This window comes from Balaenoptera musculus, chromosome 11 (genome assembly GCF_009873245.2).
Source record: "Balaenoptera musculus isolate JJ_BM4_2016_0621 chromosome 11, mBalMus1.pri.v3, whole genome shotgun sequence".
Lineage (NCBI taxonomy): Eukaryota > Metazoa > Chordata > Mammalia > Artiodactyla > Balaenopteridae > Balaenoptera > Balaenoptera musculus.
The window spans coordinates 66,319,634-66,339,140 of NC_045795.1; the positions used below are offsets into that span (position 1 = coordinate 66,319,634).

The 19,507-nt window shown below is 57.0% G+C and overlaps 2 protein-coding genes across 11 annotated transcripts in view; one reads left to right on the top strand and one right to left on the bottom strand.

Annotated features, from left to right (window-relative positions):
• Positions 1-1,423: 1,423 nt before the first annotated feature.
• Positions 1,424-12,010, bottom strand: C11H3orf18 (chromosome 11 C3orf18 homolog). Of its 3 annotated transcripts, none has more exons than XM_036867835.1 (5): positions 10,150-10,377; positions 8,172-8,544; positions 5,019-5,044; positions 4,318-4,465; positions 1,424-3,056 (listed from the first exon to the last, which is right to left on the bottom strand). In XM_036867835.1, the coding sequence occupies exons 2-5, from the start codon at positions 8,403-8,405 to the stop codon at positions 2,976-2,978; spliced, it is 489 nt and encodes a 162-aa protein (XP_036723730.1). In that variant the 5' UTR covers positions 8,406-8,544; positions 10,150-10,377; the 3' UTR covers positions 1,424-2,975. The 3 variants fall into 3 exon arrangements, with proteins under 3 accessions (XP_036723730.1, XP_036723728.1, XP_036723729.1); XM_036867833.1 differs by lacking the exon at positions 10,150-10,377 and adding an exon at positions 11,897-12,010 and having other exon boundaries at positions 2,965-3,056; XM_036867834.1 differs by lacking the exon at positions 10,150-10,377 and adding an exon at positions 10,093-10,148 and having other exon boundaries at positions 2,965-3,056.
• Positions 11,525-19,507, top strand: part of HEMK1 (HemK methyltransferase family member 1) — a 34,315-nt gene continuing 26,332 nt past the window's right edge. For 7 of the 8 annotated variants that reach the window (XR_005021717.1, XR_005021718.1, XR_005021719.1 and 4 more), the window contains exons 1-7: positions 11,876-11,976; positions 13,013-13,396; positions 13,687-13,778; positions 14,095-14,188; positions 18,438-18,572; positions 18,908-18,972; positions 19,272-19,321. Coding sequence is in view for 5 of the 8 variants with exons in the window: in XM_036867826.1 (XP_036723721.1) it covers positions 13,187-13,396; positions 13,687-13,778; positions 14,095-14,188; positions 18,438-18,572; positions 18,908-18,972; positions 19,272-19,321 (646 nt within the window). In the remaining 3 variants the exon portion in view is untranslated. Of the gene's footprint in view, positions 11,977-13,012; positions 13,397-13,686; positions 13,779-14,094; positions 14,189-18,437; positions 18,573-18,907; positions 18,973-19,271; positions 19,322-19,507 lie in introns of all 8 variants that reach the window. The other variant, XM_036867827.1, reaches the window with a different exon arrangement.

Sequence of the window (19,507 nt, forward strand, 5' to 3'; positions counted from 1 at the left end):
GGTTTCATGTATTGATGTGTGTACAGGGCTGGGGGCCAGGGGAGCAGCTCCCAAGGGCCCCCTTGTAACAGTCACCACCAGGAGTAGTAATGGCAGGCAGGCAGCGCCGTCTCACCCCGTCTGCCGGGCTGAGGGCAGTGAGGAGCTTTCTGGTCAGTCCACCAGGCCCGTGGTCACATGGAGGACACGTCACCTGGAACATTTTATCCCATTGTTTATTGATCCCACACTCTGTGGAAGACCTGGGAACTTTGGGGGGCATTTGGTTTTCCTCCAGGAGTGAGAGCTAGAAAACAGAAGGTGGGTGGAAGGGAAGAGCGGGTGACGTGAGGGGACAAAGGAGGAGGAAGCGGCCCCCATCACCCAGAGAAAGCTGCCCTGTGTCCATCACCTAGCCAAACCCACCCAACCAGGACAGGGGTCTGGGGCAGGCAGTGGGAGAGAATGGGGACAGGGGTCCTCCCGGAGCCCCCATCCCAGGCTCTGGTCCCTGGGTGCCAGCCTTACTCTCCGGACTCCATTTTTAGGGTCCCCCAGACATTGGGTCCTCTGCAGCTCCCACATTCTTGGGTTGAGGGGCTATCCAACAGGATGGGGGTGCACAGCCCACACATCACGTCTCCCCTCACCCTCAGAAATCCTCTGTCAGTCTGCTGAGGAAAGGAGACTCCTCCCCAAGACCAGGCTTGTCACTGACAGGCCCGGCTGTCTGACCCCAGTGTGGGAGGCCCATGGGATGCTTGGGGCCCTCACTCTTACCCAAGGCCCTGTCCTGCAACCCCCAGGTCCAGCCCAGCCCTCCACCATGGGATTGGGGCTCACCCCCTCCTCGTTTCCACTTATGCTAGCCTGAAGGCTCAGTTCTTTAGCAGAGGGTCAGGATGTCACTTAAAGTCCTGGTTTGTGAGATTTTCAATGCTAAAATTGTGCAGTCCTGGGAAAACTAGGGCATTAGGTCACACTAGTGACCAACCCCTCCAAACCCTTCTGAACACTGCAGGTGGGTTCCCCACACATAACCCTTGTGGCTTCCCAACACCACCCATCCCCTGCACCCCTGTGCTCTGGGAAAGACCACATTATTTAGTTCTCTTTTGTGTTTCACACCCAGCTCCTATGGGTCCTGAGGCACCGCACCTCCCCCTGGCCCCTGGGGCTCAAGCCTCCTCCCTCCTCTGGTCCCATAGGTCCTGTCCACTTGGCCTCTCCAACTAAGGGGATGGCAGGCATTGTGACCCCATTCCACAGCTGAAGCACGAGGCCCCAGAGCAGCCTTGAACTCAGGGCCAGAGGCAACTCATTGGATAGATAGAGGAAAGCCAGCTGGGCTTCCGCCTCATAGCTGGGATCCAAGCGACCATCCCCCCCGCAGCCCCTCACCCATCCCACCCCTCCTGGGGTTTCACATCCCCAGTGTCACAGGCTCACACTCTCTTTGTGTAAACGTCTTAATTACATCTTTAATGCTCTCACATGGAGATGCTATGAGTTAAATTACAGCTTCTGTGCATCCTAAATTACCCACAGCCCTCCAGTTGGCTCAAATGCTAACGTATTTATAGCATCTAGAGGAGGAAATAAATCCAGAACCTTCCCCATGAAGTCCTCCTAGGCCCTCATAGCCTGACACCTCGCATTTGCCACCCTCACGTCCCCGCCAACCAGCGGAGGACAGTGACGGCGGCGAGGCTGGGCACAGGGGCGTGCGTCTGTGCCTGCTCAGGTGCACATGCATGCCCAGCGGAGAAGTGCCCAGCTCTTGGGGTCTGGCTTGACCCAGTGCCTTGCCCAGATGCCCCAACCTGGCAGAATTCCTGTGGGGCATGGGGTGGGTGGACAATGGGTAGGTGGGTTGTGTGATCAAAACCCAGACTAGGTCTCTTAGGTCTGTTTTCCAAGGGGCTATCCCCACCCTGTTTCAGGCACTGAGGACTTCCCCTGCTAGCCTGCAGCTGGCGACCACCGCCCTCCAACCAATAGTCTCTCCCCCAACCCCAGGTCCCCGATAAACACCAAGACAGGGAACTGTTCCAGAAGCAGGTTACCTGGCTTTTACAGCCCAGTGAAGGGATGTGGTGGGCAGTGGACCCTTGCCTTTGCTTCCCTCTCCCTTCAGTCCCTGAACACTGAAGGTGGAGAAGGTGGCCTACTTAATGTTCCTCTACACACCATGGGGTGGGGGTTGGCTTGGAGGGTGGAGCCAGTGCAGGGGTCTCCATCCTGCCCCCTGTGCTGGGACAGGCACATGTCTGCAGGTGGGCACCTTCATGCGCATGCAGGAGGCGTTCCAGCAGGTCTGGGCACTGCATCCCTCCACACCTGCTCCCCCACCTCCCTTCCCCCTCAGCTCTCATCCTAGCTTGGGCCCAGCCAATAGCCGACCACCATGGAGGGATGGCTGGAAGACCTCATGGATCCCTGTAATATGGACTGACCTTGGGTATGAGTAGCCCTCCTCCTGGCATCCTTGTCCACTGGGCAGTTTCAGCTCTATCCCTGAGCCTCTCCCAGGGTACCACCATACCATGTGCCTGAGACCTGGGTGGCTGCCTCTCCCCACCCCAGAGGAGACTCCAGATTCCAAAGATACGTCTCTCCCTGATGGACGGGAACCCCCTTACTCTCCTTCCCTTCCCCCTCCCATCCCACATCTCCCCCCATTTCCTCCACATTAGAGGAGCAGACCCTGATGTGAGGGGTCTGGGAAGGGCACAAGGAAGCCAGACAGCATAAGGAAGCCTTACGAGGGATGCTCTGCATGCCACGGCCCTCAGGTCAGGGGACATCAGTGGTCATATGCCCAACCTGGCCAGGGGCCTCTTTTAGAGCCTGGAGAGTCAGCAGCTGGGTCCTCAAAATAGCTGAGGCCTTGGCAGGGCAGGTCCTTAGAGTAGGTCCTAATGATCTCAGAGTGGGCAGCTGAGGGCACTGTGTCAGGTATCTTCATCAGAGGTCCAGGCCTGTCCCTGGGCTCCTCACGCGTGGATGGCATTGGCTACATCGGTGAACACCAGCCGGCTAGGCCTCTGCATTGGGCCCTGAGAGGGGAGAGTGGTCTGCAGAGAGACAGTCAGGGGCATCAGGGACCTTGACCAAGGCCATGTACTCTCTGGCCCAGTCCCCTCCACCCTCTGGTGCCCACGTGCACTTGGCACCAGCTATGTCTTCTGCCTGGAATGCCCTCCCACAAGCTCAGCCAAGAAATACGACCTGGCTCAGATGACTCCTCCCCCCAGCCATCCCCAGCTTGCCCTGCCACCTCAGCCAGTTGCAGCACTTAACCCAGGTCCCAGGGCCTGGATTAATTATGCATGTACCGACCTCTCCCAGCAGACAGTGTTCACCTCTGTACCGCCAAGCCCCAAAGCCGCGGCACAGGGGCTGGCACAGTGGAGATGCACAGGAAACAACCGTCAAATAGTCAGTAGTCCCAAGAGCTGGGTGGACCAAGGTTCTCAGCCCAATTTCCTGAATATCCCAAGGGGGAATGAGTCCTGATCCAGGTGACAAAGAACTGGTAGCAAAACCAGGGGACTCCCAGCCTGGACTCTTCCTGAGCCCAGTCTCTTAATTCTGCCACTGTGGAGCCAGGTTCCTTAGCAACCTGTACAGTCAAGGCAAGGAGGGATGCAAAGGGGTATCATGGGTCAGGGGGAGACCAGGCCTCCTCATGGTGCTCTGGCCCCTGGGGATTTCAGGGACTGGTGGCAAGTGGCCAGGCAGCCCAGTGACTCTGGCAGGATAACCACACAGGTACCCAACACTTTGGACATGGGAGGTGAGTCTGGCTAGGGTCTGCACCTGCCTGGAGTCTGCCAGCTACTAGGAACCCACCAATCTACTCAGAGGTGCCACTGCCCCAGAATCTGATGCCATTCACAACCCACTCAGGACTGGGATCTCAGGAAGCAGAAGAACCCAGGGTCTCAGCCCCCTAACAATCCCTCCCATGAGTCTTCTCCTGCTTTCCCTCTAGTTTGAGGGGGCATACCTGAGGCAAGAATCAGGATTTTCACTTGCAGATGAGAAAACTGAGGCTCAGAGAGGCCAGTGGAGCTTCCAAGGTGACCAGGCTATCGGGACAGAGCCAGGCTGGATCCCAGGGCTGCCCTGGCCTGGCCTTGTACAGTGAGTCTGTGGGTGGCCGAGGAGCAATTCTACTAGTTTCTAAACAAACCTGACAAAATCCATATACCCGATAGCTGCCACTGACCACATGGCAGGTGCTAGAAAGCTACACGGGAAAGGAGGGAGGGTGGGGGTGGAAGAGCCACAGACAGGCTGCAGGCTGGGTGGAGGAGCCTGGTCAGTGCCCACCTTGGCCTGCGTGGCCTGCACAGCGGCGGTGGCCTGCACGGAGGCAGTGTCCCGCCCATGCTCCAGCAGCTCCTGCTCCAGTTCATCTTGCTCCTCCGTGGGGTCGAAGTTGTACATAGGCATGAGCTGGTGGCGCAGCTTCTCCAGCCTGGGGGGGTGGGGGCAGAGACTGCTGCAGGCAGGGCAGGCAGGGCAGGCCCTTTCGCTCCCACCAGCCCTCCAGGTGCTGCCTGCTGACCAGCTGACGCCACCATGTTTAGGGTCCTAAAATTTCCCCTGGGATTCAATGAAAGACATTTTTGCACATACAGTACTAGCTCTACCCCTTGGATGGGTGGCCTGGGAGGGATAGTTACCCACTCGTGGGACCAGATGGGGCCATGGGCCACAGAGCTATCATCCATGAGAGCCATGGGGACTGCCTAAGCCAGGGCCTTGTGTGATCCCCAGCCTCTGAGGGGCCGGGGTGGGGAAAGGGGAGTCAGTGGCCATGAGCTCAGGGCAGCAGGGCGAGGGTGGCTCAGCCCTCCCCAGCGGAAAATGGTTACCCCCAACCCCGAGTGGGCAGAAGAGGCCCTGACTCCCTCACTAGGGAGAGGGACCCTCATGGTGGAGGGACTCTCCTTTCCCACCCACGTCCCCTGGAGTCCAGCCCAGCATTGCCCACGGGCTGGAGTCTTGGGTGGCAGATGGGGAGTTACCTCTTCTTCTTCCTGATGTACAAAACCTGCAAGAGAAGGAGCAGCATCAAATGGCCAGGAAAGGAGGCCCTAATGAATCCAGCAGTCCCTCAGGACAGGGGACATGCTGAGGCTGATGAACGGGAGAACTCTAGGTCCCCATGTCCTCAGCGACCCCATCCCAGGGACACATACATCCTAAATTTGTGCTTCCATTTGATGTTTATTAGATGCTGACAGTGCCCGAACTCAGAGGTGGGGAGAAGGCCAGCCTGGGAAGACCACACAGGTAAGCCTGGCCTAGGGACTCGTGGGCCCACCCCTGCCAAAACTGACTGTGGCTCCAGCCACTCAGTGCCTGCCTCGGACTCCTCAGGGCGAAGTGGTGGTGGTGGGGGGACTTCAGCATACCCCCTCCTCTCAGCTGTCCCCAGGACCAAATCTTCTCCCCATGTATGGGCAAAAAGAACAGAGGATAGGCAGTGGCCAGACTCTGCAGGGCAGTGGCTCTAGGCAAGGCTCTGGGCTGGCTTCCTGGGGTTTCCATGGGAGGCTGATGGCCCTCAGGGGCTGAGGAGGGGCTGAGCCCCTGGACATCAGCCTAGACCAAACTCCTGAACCCTGATGCTGGAGGAACCTAGGAAGACCCCTGGGTCCTAACCCCCATCGTAATGACTTGAAGATAAAGGCCTAGGCAGCCTGAGAAAACATCTGAGACCCAAGAGCTCCTGGCTAGAGCAGGAAATCCTGGTACAAAGCACTAAGGGGAGGGAGGGAGGGGGTGAGACTTGGGGACCTCTGCAGGACCTGGAGCAGGAACTCCAGGGACCTCTGCCACCATCTCGCTCATCCCTAAACTGGTGTTTTTTGACTACCAGGAGCATGACTGCTTCTGCCTGGGGGAAAGCCATGTCCCTAGAGTCTGTCCCAAACCCCCTGTGGCTCCTACACTCTTTGTGGCCCATTCATAGCTTGAATCTGGTTTGTTTCCAGCCTGGCCCAGAGCTCCTCCTGCTGCTCATTCCCAGGGGACCCCAAAGGCGGAAAGCAACTGCAGTGCCCCTTGCTCCCCCATCCCCTCCAGGAGGTCACATGTTGGCATGGCCCTTGCTCTCTTGTGGGTGGGATGCAACAGGAGCTCCAGGTCTCTGGCATAGCCCCTGCCTGCCCTGAAGCAGCAGCTCCAGCCCCAGTACCCTGTACTCCCACGCCTCTTAGCCCTCCTGCCTGCCCTGTGATACAGAAGGATCTTTAAGAGAGGCTAGAACCAATCTCCACCCCTCGCCCTTGCTGAGGCAAGAATCAGGATTTTCTGGGGCTCCCTCTGCCCCAACTACTAACACCCTCCCCCAAAATACCTTCCTTTCCAAATCTTCCTTACCCTTCACTGTCCAGCTGCAGCCCCACCTCTTCCAGGAAGCCCTCCCCCACTGTTCCTCCTACGTGAGGCACACGGCCTGGCACTGATTTGTTCCTCCTTGCACCCAGCATGGCCTGGCTCAGGGTTGGCATGAGGGGAGAGGAAGTAGTACTTAAGGAACATCTCCGGACCTGTCCCCTGCTCAGGAGCTGTTTCCTGCCCTCCACTGCCTTTGCCCCATAACTTCCCTACCTCTCCGTTTTTGGTGATAAGGCCATCCACCCCGGCCCTCCGAATATTCCTCCAGAATGAAGAGTAAGGAAGTCTTCCCAAGTTCCCAGGACAAAATCTTTGGCCAAGAGTGACAAAGGCAGATTCTAGGCCCTGCTTTGCCCCTGAGGTTAGGGTGTCTCAGCCTGCTTAACCACCACATGGGTGCCAAACACTGGTATTCTGCCTCACCCCTGCCCCAGGAGACTGCTCAGGCCCCGGCCTCACTCTGTGTGTTGCATCCTGGCTCTGCCCACTGGCCAGCAGTTGGTCCCTGGCAGCAATCCGGAGCCTGTGGGGCCCATATGGTGACCCTGTTTTACCAGCAGCTCCAGCCATGAATGGATCATCCAGCCCTATTTGTCACAGCAACATGCTCCTGAGTCTAAGGCCAGCCATCAGAGCCTGTGAGGGGCAGCAGGCAGAATGCCACCATTGCCAGGTCTGTTGGGGGACCTCAGGTGCACCTCCCACCTTCCAGGTCTCAGTCCTCGCAATCTCCAATGGGCCCTCGGTGACATTCTGAGTGTCCATGTATCATCTTAAGAGGAGAGTCCATATATTTTTTTTTTTTTTGTCCACGCTGCACAACTTGTGAGATCTTAGTTCCCTGACCAGGGATTGAACCTGGGGCCACGGCAGTTAAAGCGCTGAGTCCTAACCATTGGACAACCAGGGAATTCCCAGGGGAGAGTCCATATCTTCAGAGGCAGATACCAGATCTGGAAGCATCATATCCACTCTCAGGGGACACCTGCAGCCCTCACCCCAGCTCACCTCTGCCCTGATGTCTGCCCAACTCTGCCCTTCCCGTGACACTGGGGCCAGGCCTCCACTGTGAGGTCTTAGCTCTAATGTTGCCTCCTCAGTTGTCCCTGACCACCCAGCCTGGGAAGTCCCCCCAACCCCCACCCAATTCCCTAATCCAGTCCCTACGGGATTCCCTTGGCACCCTTGGTTTTATCTATCTCTCACTCCCTGTAAGAACTGCAGGGCAGGACTTTTTCTCCCTAGTCCCTGGGGTCACAAAGGCTTGGTCCAGAGCAGGTGCCCAGTAAATAATTGCCAAGTGAATGAATGAATGAATGAATGAACACTGCCAGCAGCCTGCCATGCCTAGATCATCCCATTCGGACTCTACAGTCCACGATCTATCCCGATTGCCTTCTGGCCTCTACTCCTATTGCATCCCCACACTCACTTGCCTCACTGTCCTGCTTGCTGCTCACAGAACCTCCTGTCTGCCTCCAAACTTTTGCCCCTCAGGACCCTCCACCTGCAACACCCTCCTCCCCAACTCCTATGTGGCCTTCATGGCCCAGCTCAAAATGCCATGTATTCCTCAGAACCTTTTCTGGTTCTTCCAATTGGAGGCAGCCTCTCTGGTCTCTGGACCCCAATAAACAAATCTCTGGGGAAGGAAGGGATTGTACTATCACTAACAGACAATTGTGTTCTGATTAGATCCTCTAAAATCTAAACAATGATCGCCCTCTGCCAAGTGAGGGCCATCTGGGCCAGCCCCAGCCTGCCCCAGCTCTCACCATGGCCACAGCCAGGCCAATCACTGTGATGATCCCAAAGGACAGAAGCATTGTGCCCACGCCGGCTGTGCCACCAGCCACGTCAGGGATTCTGGTGTCATTAAAGCTGGTGGCTTCTGGGCTGAGTGTGGTGGTCTCGGAAGCTGGCCCATCTGTGGCAGGCTCCAGGTCAGGTTCAGAGGTGGGTGGGTGGCTGCTGACCCAGCTCCTAGCAGATGGGATCCTGGAGTCCATGCTGATGCTGAGGGACTGCTTGCGGTCAGTCAACCTGCCCACTCACTTCTGACATCAGGGGTGTCCCAGCCTGTGGCCCCCACTACCCATACAAGGGGCCACGTCCTTGGATAAAGAGAGCTCCCTGCCTCCCTGGGTGCTGGAAAGGAAAAAATAAAAAACGTGAGGCTGAGGATGGGACTCTGTGAGGAGATGAAGTCCCCCTAAGTCCTGAAGGCACAGGGGAAATAAAAGTTTGAGGGCAAGGCCAAGTTCAGGGAACATCAGGACATGTGCTTTATATATCTATGGATTCCACGTGGATTTAGGAACACGAAAATGAAGCCCTGCCCCCTCTTTGTGGGTAAGATGATCATAGTGATCATACTTGGAAGATGTGAAAAGTAGTGGGGAGGTTTGAAAGAAAAAGTTCATTCCCCGCCCCCAGCCCCTACTCCCCATGCTGCTCACCTTCTTACTTCCTGCCCCCCACATCCCTCACCTCCTGCTTGGAGAAAAGAATACTGCAGCTTTTTCCCTTCCTGGAGGAAAACACTTGCATGAAAGTCAGACAGGCTTGTCTTTGAATTCCGGTTCAGCCACTTAACTGGGTGACCCTAGGCAAGTCACTCCACCTCTCCATGTCTCAGTTTTCCTGAGTCTAAGGTAGGGGTATTAAGAACACCTCCCTCACGGAAAGGGTCATAGGGTCACTGAAATATCAGAATGAACAAGTCCCTAGAAATGACTTAGCTCAGAACAACCCTCATCCACAGCAAGCACCCAATAAATGTTAGATCTTCTCCCTCTGGCCACTCCAGTTGGGAAAGGGGAGCCCCAGAAGCCCCTGGACCCAGCCTGCTGTGTGGTCCAGCTTGTGCTTGGAGTAAGGGCAGGGACATGTGTGGCAAGAACAGAAGACAGGAAGGAGAGAGAGGCTAAAGTCAGGTCCTCTGGTGGGCTTTCTCTGTAGGCTCTTGGGTCATTGCACTCCCTATAGGGGCTGCCAGGGACTAGGAGAAAATCAAGGGGAGCGTATCTTCAGAGGCAGGGATGGAGCTCCCACTCTGAGATGCCTTCTCTTCCCCTTCCCTCCTCCCTTGGGAGCAGAGGGTGGGCGATGTGCCCAGTCTAGGCTGTAACTTTGGCCTTCCCAGGCCAAAAGGCCCTGGGTAAGGCACGGTGGGAAGAGGTCCCAGCCAAACTGCAGAAGGGAAGGCCGAGGGATAGGAGGGATGCACAGCTCATGGCTGCATACACACCTCTGCGCTAGCTCACGGGTGTATGTGGGATGCCTCCCTGTGCAGGTGTATGGGTGTGTGTGAGATGTGCACACACCAGTGATGGCCTCTTAGGAAGGAGCAAGGCTGGCACAGAAACATGGGATGGGAGAAGCTCATCGTCCCTCTCTGTCCTCCTCCTCTAGCTAGGCTGGGCACGTCAGGAGTCCCAGGCTCTTTCTTGGCTCTGCCGCTGAACCCAGATGTGACCTTGGGCCAGACCCTTAACACTTGCTCTGGGGCTCTGTTTATTCTTCCCTCCAAAGGAGAGAAAGGGCCCTGCTCATCACTGTTCAGGAATGCCTCATGGTCCAAAGGGCAAGAGAAGGAAGCCAGAGAGAAAGGGGTGGGCACCACCACCTCCAAGAACCCGCATACCATTCTCCACCAGGTTCATCAGTCCTCCCTGCCCCAATCCCCAACCCCACCTTCGCGACTCTGTGATTCCTCCATTCTTGCACAGAAGCGGCGACCTCAGCACTTACTTAATCCTCTCTGGGGCGCCGAACTCAGCGGGAGAGGCTAGGGGTGGTGGCGACTGGCAGGAGGCCGGGGCAAGGTGAGGGGGACCCCCAGGCCCCGGGGTTGGGGGCGGCGGGTCCGACCCAAGGTCCGCCCTCCCTGGGCGCCCTGGGAGGACCTCCCTGGGCTGGGCCCGCGACGTCACAGCGCCCACAGCCGAGAGCGCCCGCTCTGCCAGCCTGGACAGGGACTGGCCGGCCGGGACCCACCTCGGGGGTGGGGCTGAGGCGAGCAGCCTCGCGGCTCCGCGAAGCTCCAGCTCCTCTCCTCCCTGCCAGCTCCGTGCCCCCGGCCCCGGATTGGCTGTCAGGCCCAGAGCCTGCCCTGCATTGGCCCGCTGGCCTGCCGCTCGGATCTGGCTCTGCCCCCAGCAAGAGGGGGAGCCGGGTCGCAGTTCTTGGAGACCACTCCTCACTGCCCGTGGGCTGTGCCAGAGTCGGGAGGGGGACGGTGGATGGCCAGGCCTTCCTAAGGGCTACAACTCTGGTCTCCGGCTAGCCTGGGCTCCATCTCCGCCAGGACAGAGTCGCGCTCCGCAAACGCAGGTGGACACACATTTGGGGAGATCACTAGACCAGGAGTCCTTGAGTCTGCATTGAACTCCGGCTCCACACTCCACTAGCTTAGTGACCTGGAGCAAGATGCTTCTCTTCCCTGGGTCTCAGCTTCCTGCTCAGATGGGCTCTGGTGTGAGGGCTCTTGTTAAACGATACCCATCCCAGGCTAGAAATGAGACATCTTCAGAGAAGTTGGGGGGCGGGATTGTATTTTTATTACAGGAGTGGTATTATTGGACAACTGGACCCAAGCAAGCCTACATACACCCCTCCAATCCAGAGCTCGATCATCTCTGGAGAGGAGCCTTCTAATCCTCAGGTTTTCAAAGGAGCTTATGGGGATCACCGGAGTAGCTTGTTACAAATACAGATCCCCGGGTCTGGGATGGAGCCCGGGAAACTGCATGCTTCATAGTAGTTTAGTCAGCAGTGATCTAGTTAACAATAGATGAGGGGGCGAGGGGGTGGCATTGGCAGGCCATACTTTGCGAAACACTGCCATGAATTTTATTGGAGCGACTGAGGCCCACAGAGGGGCACATGGACAAAGCCTCACAATGAGTCAGGATTCAAACTCTGGTCTACTACTTCCAGTTTCGAGCTCCCTGCTCGAAAATGGGAGCTAGAGGGTCAAGAGCGGCCCTGGGGTCCAGTTGCCACCTGAACCCCAGGTCCTGGACACTGGGTCCCACCCCCCAAATTAGTGCCCGCCCCCAACACTGGGACCCGCCCATGTGCCGCTCTACCAGCACACAGCCTGCGTTAGACCAGGTCCCTGGGCATCGCGCCCCAACTCTCGAACTCAGAGCCGACTGGTGACATGTCTCCGTTCGGGCTGGCTACACACCGGCCGGCCGGGTACCCAAACGCCATCTCGGAGCAGTCACCGCAGGCTGGAGCCTTATCCCTGCCTCGACCTTCAGGAAGACCGTCCGGTCCAGGCCCCCGGGGAGCAACCCTACTCCCAACCACGCACTTTCCCGCCAGTGGCCTGCGGGCATAGTGGGCGTGGCGTTCATATCCCCCACTGGCCGCAGGGGCTTCCAAGGTGGAACACACCGGCTCTAGGAACTCTGGAGCTGGGCGACGGGGTCCGCCCGAGCCCTTCCTCAGTTGCGCCAACCCCGGAAGCAAAGCGTCGGAGGGAGCTTACCGCGGGTCACGCATGTCCGGGAGCCGAGTCCGCGGCAGTTTCTTCAGGCTGGCGGGCGAGTGGGGAAGCTTTTCAGGCAGGTATGCGTAACACCCTCGAGACCTCGAGTTTGTCAGAGCTCTGGCAGCCTTCCTTAAAAAGTCTATAGCCCCGTTGTACAGATGGAGAAACAGGCTTGGGGAGAGGCGACCTCGCGGTGCGAAACTGAGAGGGAAGCTGCGCCCCTGACTTCAGGCCTCGGCTCCTCCCTGGGCGGCGCTCTGGTAGAGCTGCTTCTGGAGTCTGAAGGAGTTGTGTCTTGACTGGGACAGTTCCTAGCTGGGTGACTTTGGGCAAGTTGCTTCCCGTCTCGGAGTGTCATTTTCCTCTCTGTCTGTCTTTGAAGAGTGGCACCTAGCAGGTGTTCAGTAAAGGCTAGTTTGAACCCTGGTCTCTGTAAGAGGAAAGGAGACCACTGGTTTTAAACCTTCAGTTAAATTTGTTTGTGATAACTTACATATAAAATTAACAAAAATTGTCAATGTTTTACCTGGCAGTTTATGCTGGTGTTTAGGACTATGGGTTAAATTGGGTGGAGGGGTGATTTTCAGCATACAAATCAATGATAGTGCATGCAAAATGTCAAAAGCAAAGCTCCCAAGCAAGGGCAGTCTCCTCTTCCTAGTAATACTAGTCAAGAGCATATAAAATTGAGTTCCTCTATGTGTTGAGCTGGCTCCCAGGCCTTTGATATTCATTGACCGACGCACTGCTCACCGTGGAGTTTGTGTTATTTCCCCCGTTTTATGGATGAGGAAACTGAAACACAGAAATAATGACTTTCCCAAGGTCACACCCTCTGGGTCAGATAGATCTGTCCAACCCCCAAGCCTGGGCCCTGATCCACATCAGCCCATTTATTAGCAGGGACTGAGCTATGGGTTCAGATCACTTGAGCCAAAAACATGAAGAAAATGTCACTGACCAAGACAAGAAAACTCAAATAGGTGGGTGAGGGTCTAAAATGGAGTCAAAGAGGTGACAGAGCAAGAGCATGCCCTCTCTCAGGCAACAGGTCAGAGAGGAGTGGGTCCCACAAGTCTCAGCTGCTCTCCTGGTTCTCCTTCCCTATTCTAGGGCAGCCACATCTGAGGACCAGAGCTATGCTGAGGAGCCAGAGCCTGTGACCTCCATTTCCATCCAGCTGAAGCCAGCCACCATCCTCAGCAGCTGACATCACAAGAAAGATTTGGGGACCTTGGGGAAGTACTCAAGGGATCCTTTCCCTGAGATGTGGAACGTTGGGGCAGAATGCTGAGGGCCCTCCTATCTGGCCTGGGGTGGAGGGGAGGCATTTGGGGCTGCACCTTCAGCTCACAGCAACCCCATCTGCCTCCGGCTCGGTTGTTGAATGCCACAGAACTAGTCAGCCACTGGACAGTGGTCTTTGAGAAAAGGGGCATCCCTGAGGCCCGGGAATCCAGTGAGTACATCGTGGCTCATGTCCTTGGAGCCAAAACAGTTAAGTGCAGTGTTGTCAAGAGGGCAGGAAGTGGGGGGAGGGAGGACTCTGGGGAAGAGACATCCAGGCTTTTCCATTCCACTGAGAGTGCTGAGCTGAGAATGATGAGATTTTTCTGGAGGAATGTGTTAGGCAGATACTTATTTATTCATCCAGCAAACTATTACAGTGTGTGCCAGGCACTAGGGGTTCAGGGATCACCAAGGTGGCCAGTGTTGGACCCACTGGCATTGTCTACAAAAGAAACCTGGGTCAGGGGAGCCAGCCACTCACATTCTCTCTGGGGCAGTTTCAGAGCCTGAGGCCAGGACTTTGGACCCAGCCCCTGACCCCTGGGCAGTTACAGTATGTCCAGGAGCTGAGTAGCTACCGATTGCAAAGGTGAGCACCATGGGCCAAACCAGAGGGCTCTGTGTGGGGGGCAGGGTCCTGCTTCCTTCAGCTCCACCAAGTTCATGGTCAGGGAGGAAGAAAGTGTCCAAGGACTAGGGAGGTGTTGGGATGAGAGAGTGATGAGAGAGGGGTCATGGTAGTAAATAGGAAGAAGAGAGGGAAGGAAGGTCTTGGCTAGGAGTTCTGGGGCATAGGAGACATGACCCTACCCAACACCTTTGGCCACAAGTGGTATCCCAACCCAGACATAGTCTTGTTGGTCCAGGTGCTGGCACTGATGATCACCCTGCTGCCCCCTCTGCAGGATGCCTGTGCAGTACATCCTTGGTGAGTGGGACTTTCAGGGCCTCAGTCTGAAGATGGCGCCCCCAGTGTTCATCCCTCGGCCAGAAACAGAGGTAGGTGTGCCATCAGGACTGGGCAGGATGGGAATGAAGGGGGTTCAGGGCACCTGTCTTGTCCCAGACTTCCACCAGGGGGCGCTGGAGCCCCATGACTGCTGTCCTTTAGAGGCAGCGCCCTTCCTGGCTGGCTGAGTAGGTGGGGCCAAGAGGAAAGAGGTCTCCTGCTCACCTCCTTGACTGTCCTCACTTCTCAAGCCACTGCCCCAGCCCCTAGGCTGGCAGTGGCTCAAGATGCCCCAACTAGTGCTGCCCACCAAGTACTCAGCCGGTTCCCGTCATTTCGCTAGGAGCTGTCCCATGGGCCCATAGCCTACCCAACCCATGGGAAACAAGTGCCCTCCTCTTCCTCAGGAGGCATGGGCGAAGTGGAGAGGGCTCCAGCTGAACATCTGGAAGCCTGGTACAGCTTTGTGACCTTGGGTAGGTCACTGCCCCCTCTGGGCCCAGATGATGAGAGGATTGGGCCTCCAGACTAGGGAACTGGTTGGGACCTTTTACCTTTTACGTTCACTATCTAGTCAGGTAATCGCCTGTGTTTCTCAAATTACTAGTACTGGGAAGTGTGTGGTCCCAGCGTGCTATCTGTAGGTGAGACACCCTAGTCTTGGGAGAAATGCTTTCTATGGCCCTTCTTGGGCTTCCCCATGACCTTGTAGGTGGCAGGGCTGGGAGCCAGAGAGAGCAGAGGAGGTGGAGGGGTGTGTGGGTGGGGGCTGGTGGGCAAGCCAGACGGCACCAGATTCTGAGAAGGGGTGTTTCCAGAAAGGCACACACATTCTTGGGAAAGATCAGGCCTCATCCACCTGCCCCAGCCAGGGACCCAGAGCCCCTTCTCACTTTCCCAGCCTCTTTCCCTCAGCCAAGAAACCCTCTGACCCCACTTGCCCCCTGCATCATGTGGTTGGGAGGCCAGGTCCTTGCCTTAATGCCCAGTGTCAGGGCAGGAACAGTAGGGAGTCTGAGACCTTGCTGAAGTCACAGGGCTGCCAAGGCAGCGAGCATGGGGGCAGCACTCAGACATCCTGTCTCCTGGGTCAGGGCCCCATACCTTACAAGGGGCTGAACCATCGGGGATTGGATGAGCTGGGATAGGTGCAGAGACCCAGAGCAGGATGTAGCCTGCTACCTGCAGACTTTTGGGAGGCCAACCTGTGGCCCCTCCAAGCATGCGACCTCTGGCCAGGAGGTCACTCACCATCCCCTGAGGCTGCCAAGGGTCAGGGCATGGGAGGGAAGCTACCACGATGACCTTTGAGTCCCCTCAGAGCTGACCTGGCACCAACCATGTGTTCCAGGGTTCTGAGTGTTGGGTGTGGACTTCCGGCTCCCATGTGGGGGCCCCCCCTTTCCTGGGTGGGTCTGGGCCAGGAGAGCAACTCTGCTATAAGGGGTGGGGGAGAGGAGGGAGGCTGTGGTTGGGAGGCCAGGTCCTCGCCTCACTGTACAGACATTTCTCAGAATTTGCCAGTTTGCCCCAATGTGAAGCCGCATTGGGGGGTGCCTTACCAAGAACTTGAGAGGACGTGGCCTGTGGTGGGGAGTGGGGAGAATTAGTGCAGGGGAGGGACCATGGTGCTTGCGTTCTCTCCATCCATTGAAGGGTGGTTTCTGATGATGGGTGCAGAATTCTGAAATGCAAAGTTGTAGGTGGTGAGTGGCCTGACCAGTTGGGTTTTCTCTGGGGATGGGGAGGTGGCTCAGTCCCCGGCCTGGCAGTGTGTACAGTGGGAAAACTAAGGCTGGAAGTGTGAGCCATTCTTGCCCAGCTTGGCGAGGTGAGGCTCTGTGAGGTGTGGGAGGCTCAGTGCCCTGTCTGTGATTAGCTTGAGGGAGGCAATGCTGCCTTCTTGGGGCTGCCTCATCCAGAATGTAATCCTAATGAGGGTCCTTATGGCACTCAGGTCCTGCTGAGGCCTTGTGCCAGCCTCTTGAGGGGTGTGGAGTCCCGTTGAGGCAGTGGCTCCAGGCAGAGCCAACAGCTGCCTGCTCTTTGCCTCCTTCCCACATTCCCCTCTGCTCCGACCCTGCAGTGTTCTTGGATTCTCCCCTTGTTCACCTGGGAAAAGTGCCCTGGGCCTGTGACCAGCTCGATTTTCAGCCTCCCCCAAGGAGCCACCAACTCTAGGCTGAGGAGGCTCTTTACTAGGTGAGGAAGAGAGTTTCTGGACTTGCTGGGAGTGGTCTCCATCCCTACCCACCCCCCCCAAAACCCAAAGTGGTCCTACAGCCAAGATGATCTTTCCCGTGATCTGGAGGGTAAGGGAGAGGCCAAGAGGCACTGGTGGCAGTGGAGGCCCAGTCTCTCATCTTCATGCCCTGCCCAGGGTAGCCATTCACACATGTGGTGTGTGTCTCTGAGGTCAGGATGTCTCTCTGAGGTGGCTGGCCAGTGTGGTTGACTAAGGGGTCATTCTCCAGCCAGGTAGGTCTGTCTGTGGTCAGGAAACCAAGAGAAGTTCATGCCCCTGACAAGTTTCAGCTGGCCAGCTGGCCACTTAGTGTGTGGCCTCACCACTGTGACCGCAGGCTCCCAGCCACAGCCCTAGACTGCTGGCTCTGTGCTGGTCCCAATGCTGTGGGCGCAGCTTGCTGCCAGCACTCCAGTTCTCCAGTAGTGCCTGGTACAGGGCTGGTGGGAACGAGTGAGGGGAAGCCCTCTCTGGCTGGAGACGGGCTGTCTCACTCATAGGCAGTAGCTTGTTTGGTGCAGAAGGGGCTTGGAACAGAAAAGGTTGGACCCACTGGCCAAGTTCCACCTGCCTTGGACTTGCTACCCTGGGGACAGGTGAACTTTGCTCCCGGGTTGGGATGAAGGATGAAATACTTTTGGGGACTCAGCACTGAGCAGCTTATGTGGAAAATGAGTCTGAGTGATCTGGAGCCCTCTGCTCTGTCGGGGCCTAACTGTTGACATTGGGGCTTGGGGGAAGCTGGGGGTCTGAGGCTCAGGGTAGCTTCCTGTGGCCACTGAGGGCTTGCCCAGCACTTGGGAAGTAGCCAAGAGGCCGCTCTGTGGGCCAAGCCCTGCCCTTGTGGGACACGCCATGATGGGTTAGATTCCTGGTCTTCACGTCATGGAGCATTCAGTTTGGTGGGAGAAGCACACCCCATCCTAGACCTTAGGCCCATAGTGAGGAAGGTCATGGTAGAGAGAGCCTGGAGGAAGTAGATCTCTTTCAGATGAGGGAAACACCCACTTCCTGACTCCTCCCCTCGTTCCCTGAGCCAGCCCCGCCTGGAACCCCAGGAATCCTCAGCCTTTAGGGGGGCCTTTCCTGCCCTCATCCAAAGGGCAGGTCCCTTTGAGAAGGGACACACTGCCCTTTCCCTGCTCCATGCCTGGCTACTTGGGCCCCCACTCTACTGCTGTTTAGAAAGATTTTGGCCGAGGCGCAGCAGCGGCCCTCCACCCTCACCCTACGTTGGTTTCCATGCACAGTCTTCAGGTGACAGATGGGTGGGTGAGACTTGAAACTCTGTTGTTTCTAAAGTGACAGTGTCTGAAAGTGTCCCCCTGCCACCAAAGCAGGTACGGTGCAGTTAGGCACCTCTTCCCATGCCATGCCCACTTACCCCATGCCCTGTGTGTGCCACAGTCCCCTTCAGATATGGGGCTCAGGTAGGGCTGTCATCCCCCTGCCCCTCCATGGAGGGAATTCCCTGTCCCTTTGACCTGGGAGCCTCTCTGGGGAGGCTGTGAGGAAGCTGGGGACACATTGGCCCCTGATTCTTGGCCACCATGAGCTGCAGGCCAGGTTCCCAGCGGGGTCTTGACCCCTGGGCCTCACTTTCCTCATGAGGGTCTAACAGATTAATACAGGGAAACCTCCAGAAGCAGGGCCAGGCACAGAGGGGATGGCCAGGGACCATTAAGTATGATTCTTAACATTGCTGTGAGCACAAAACAAGAGGATATCTGTAAAAGGATTAGCTGGGGCTTACTGAACACTTACCATGTACCAGGCATGAGATCAGTGCTTCATGAATGTGCTTCTGTTTAATCTCCACCTGCCCCCAATGAGGTGGGTTATTCTCAACTGTGCTCAAGTTTACAGATGGGGAAGCGGGGGCATGGAGAGGCAGTGTGACCTGCCCATGGCCCCAGCTGACAACGAAGTTCAGTCTGGCTTTAACCATCCCCCTTCTACATTCACACAGGGGCTAACTATGCTTGGGCCTCTGTGCCAGGACCCACAGGGGTCAGGTAAGCACCAACTCTGATCAAGATCTATCTACCTTGTAGGAGCTGGTTGAATGGGTGCTGGAGGAGGTGACCCAAGGGCCCCATGTGGTGGGAGCTCAAGGTGGCCCCCTCATCCTGGAGGTGGGCTGTGGATCAGGAGCGATTTCCCTCAGCCTGCTGAGCAAGCTCCCACAGGTGAGCCCCCTATGCATCCCTCCACCCGACCCTGGGTGGACTGTGACTGGCACTTCCTGTCCTTCCTGCTGATCCCTCCCCAACCCACTCTGCTAGAATTACTTGAGAGGAAATGACGGAAAATAGGAGGAAGACAGAACTGCCCCAGCCCACCACGGTCACAGCCTTTAAGTCCCATCCCCTTGCATCTGGCCAGACCCTGGCCACAGAGGAAGAAAAGCTACTGAGTATTTCCCTCCTCTTCTAGCAGAGGGTTGGAAGAGGGCTCTGGTCCCCAGGCCTGGCCTTTCCGAACACCCTGTCTCCCATGTACCTTTTGTTTGTTCTTGGGGCAGAGCCGAGTCATTGCTGTGGACAAGGGAGAAGCTGCCATCTGCCTGGCCCATGAGAATGCTCAGAGGTAGGGGGGCTTGGGGGCAGAGGGTCAGGGTAGGGGGAGTCAGACTTTGGGGCCTGATCTCAACCTCTATCCAGGTATCAAACCTGCCGATGTCCACCCCCAAGAAGGAGGAGGCAGTGGGGGAGGCCTGGCGTAGGTCCCACAGGGTTACAAATGGACAGTGGACACCAGGTATCTTGCTGGTCCAAGAAGGGTTTATTCTCGCATTCTTTGTAGCCAAGGGTAGGAGTCTGTCCCCACCCCCGCCCCCACCCCCTCTCCCCCTCCCCATGCTCACCTTTACCTTCCTATCTCTCCAGGCTTCGGTTGCAAGACAGGATTCGGATCATCCCCTTCGATGTGACCTTAGGTACTTTCCCCACCCATCTTCCCTGGGTGGGGATCCTGGGTCCAGATGCTGATGGGTGGATGAAGCACTCTGCAGAGATGGAGGGAGGGCTTACACACACACACACACACATACACACACCCCACACACACCCCCCCACACACCCCCCCCCCCCACACACACACCACACACACACACACACACACA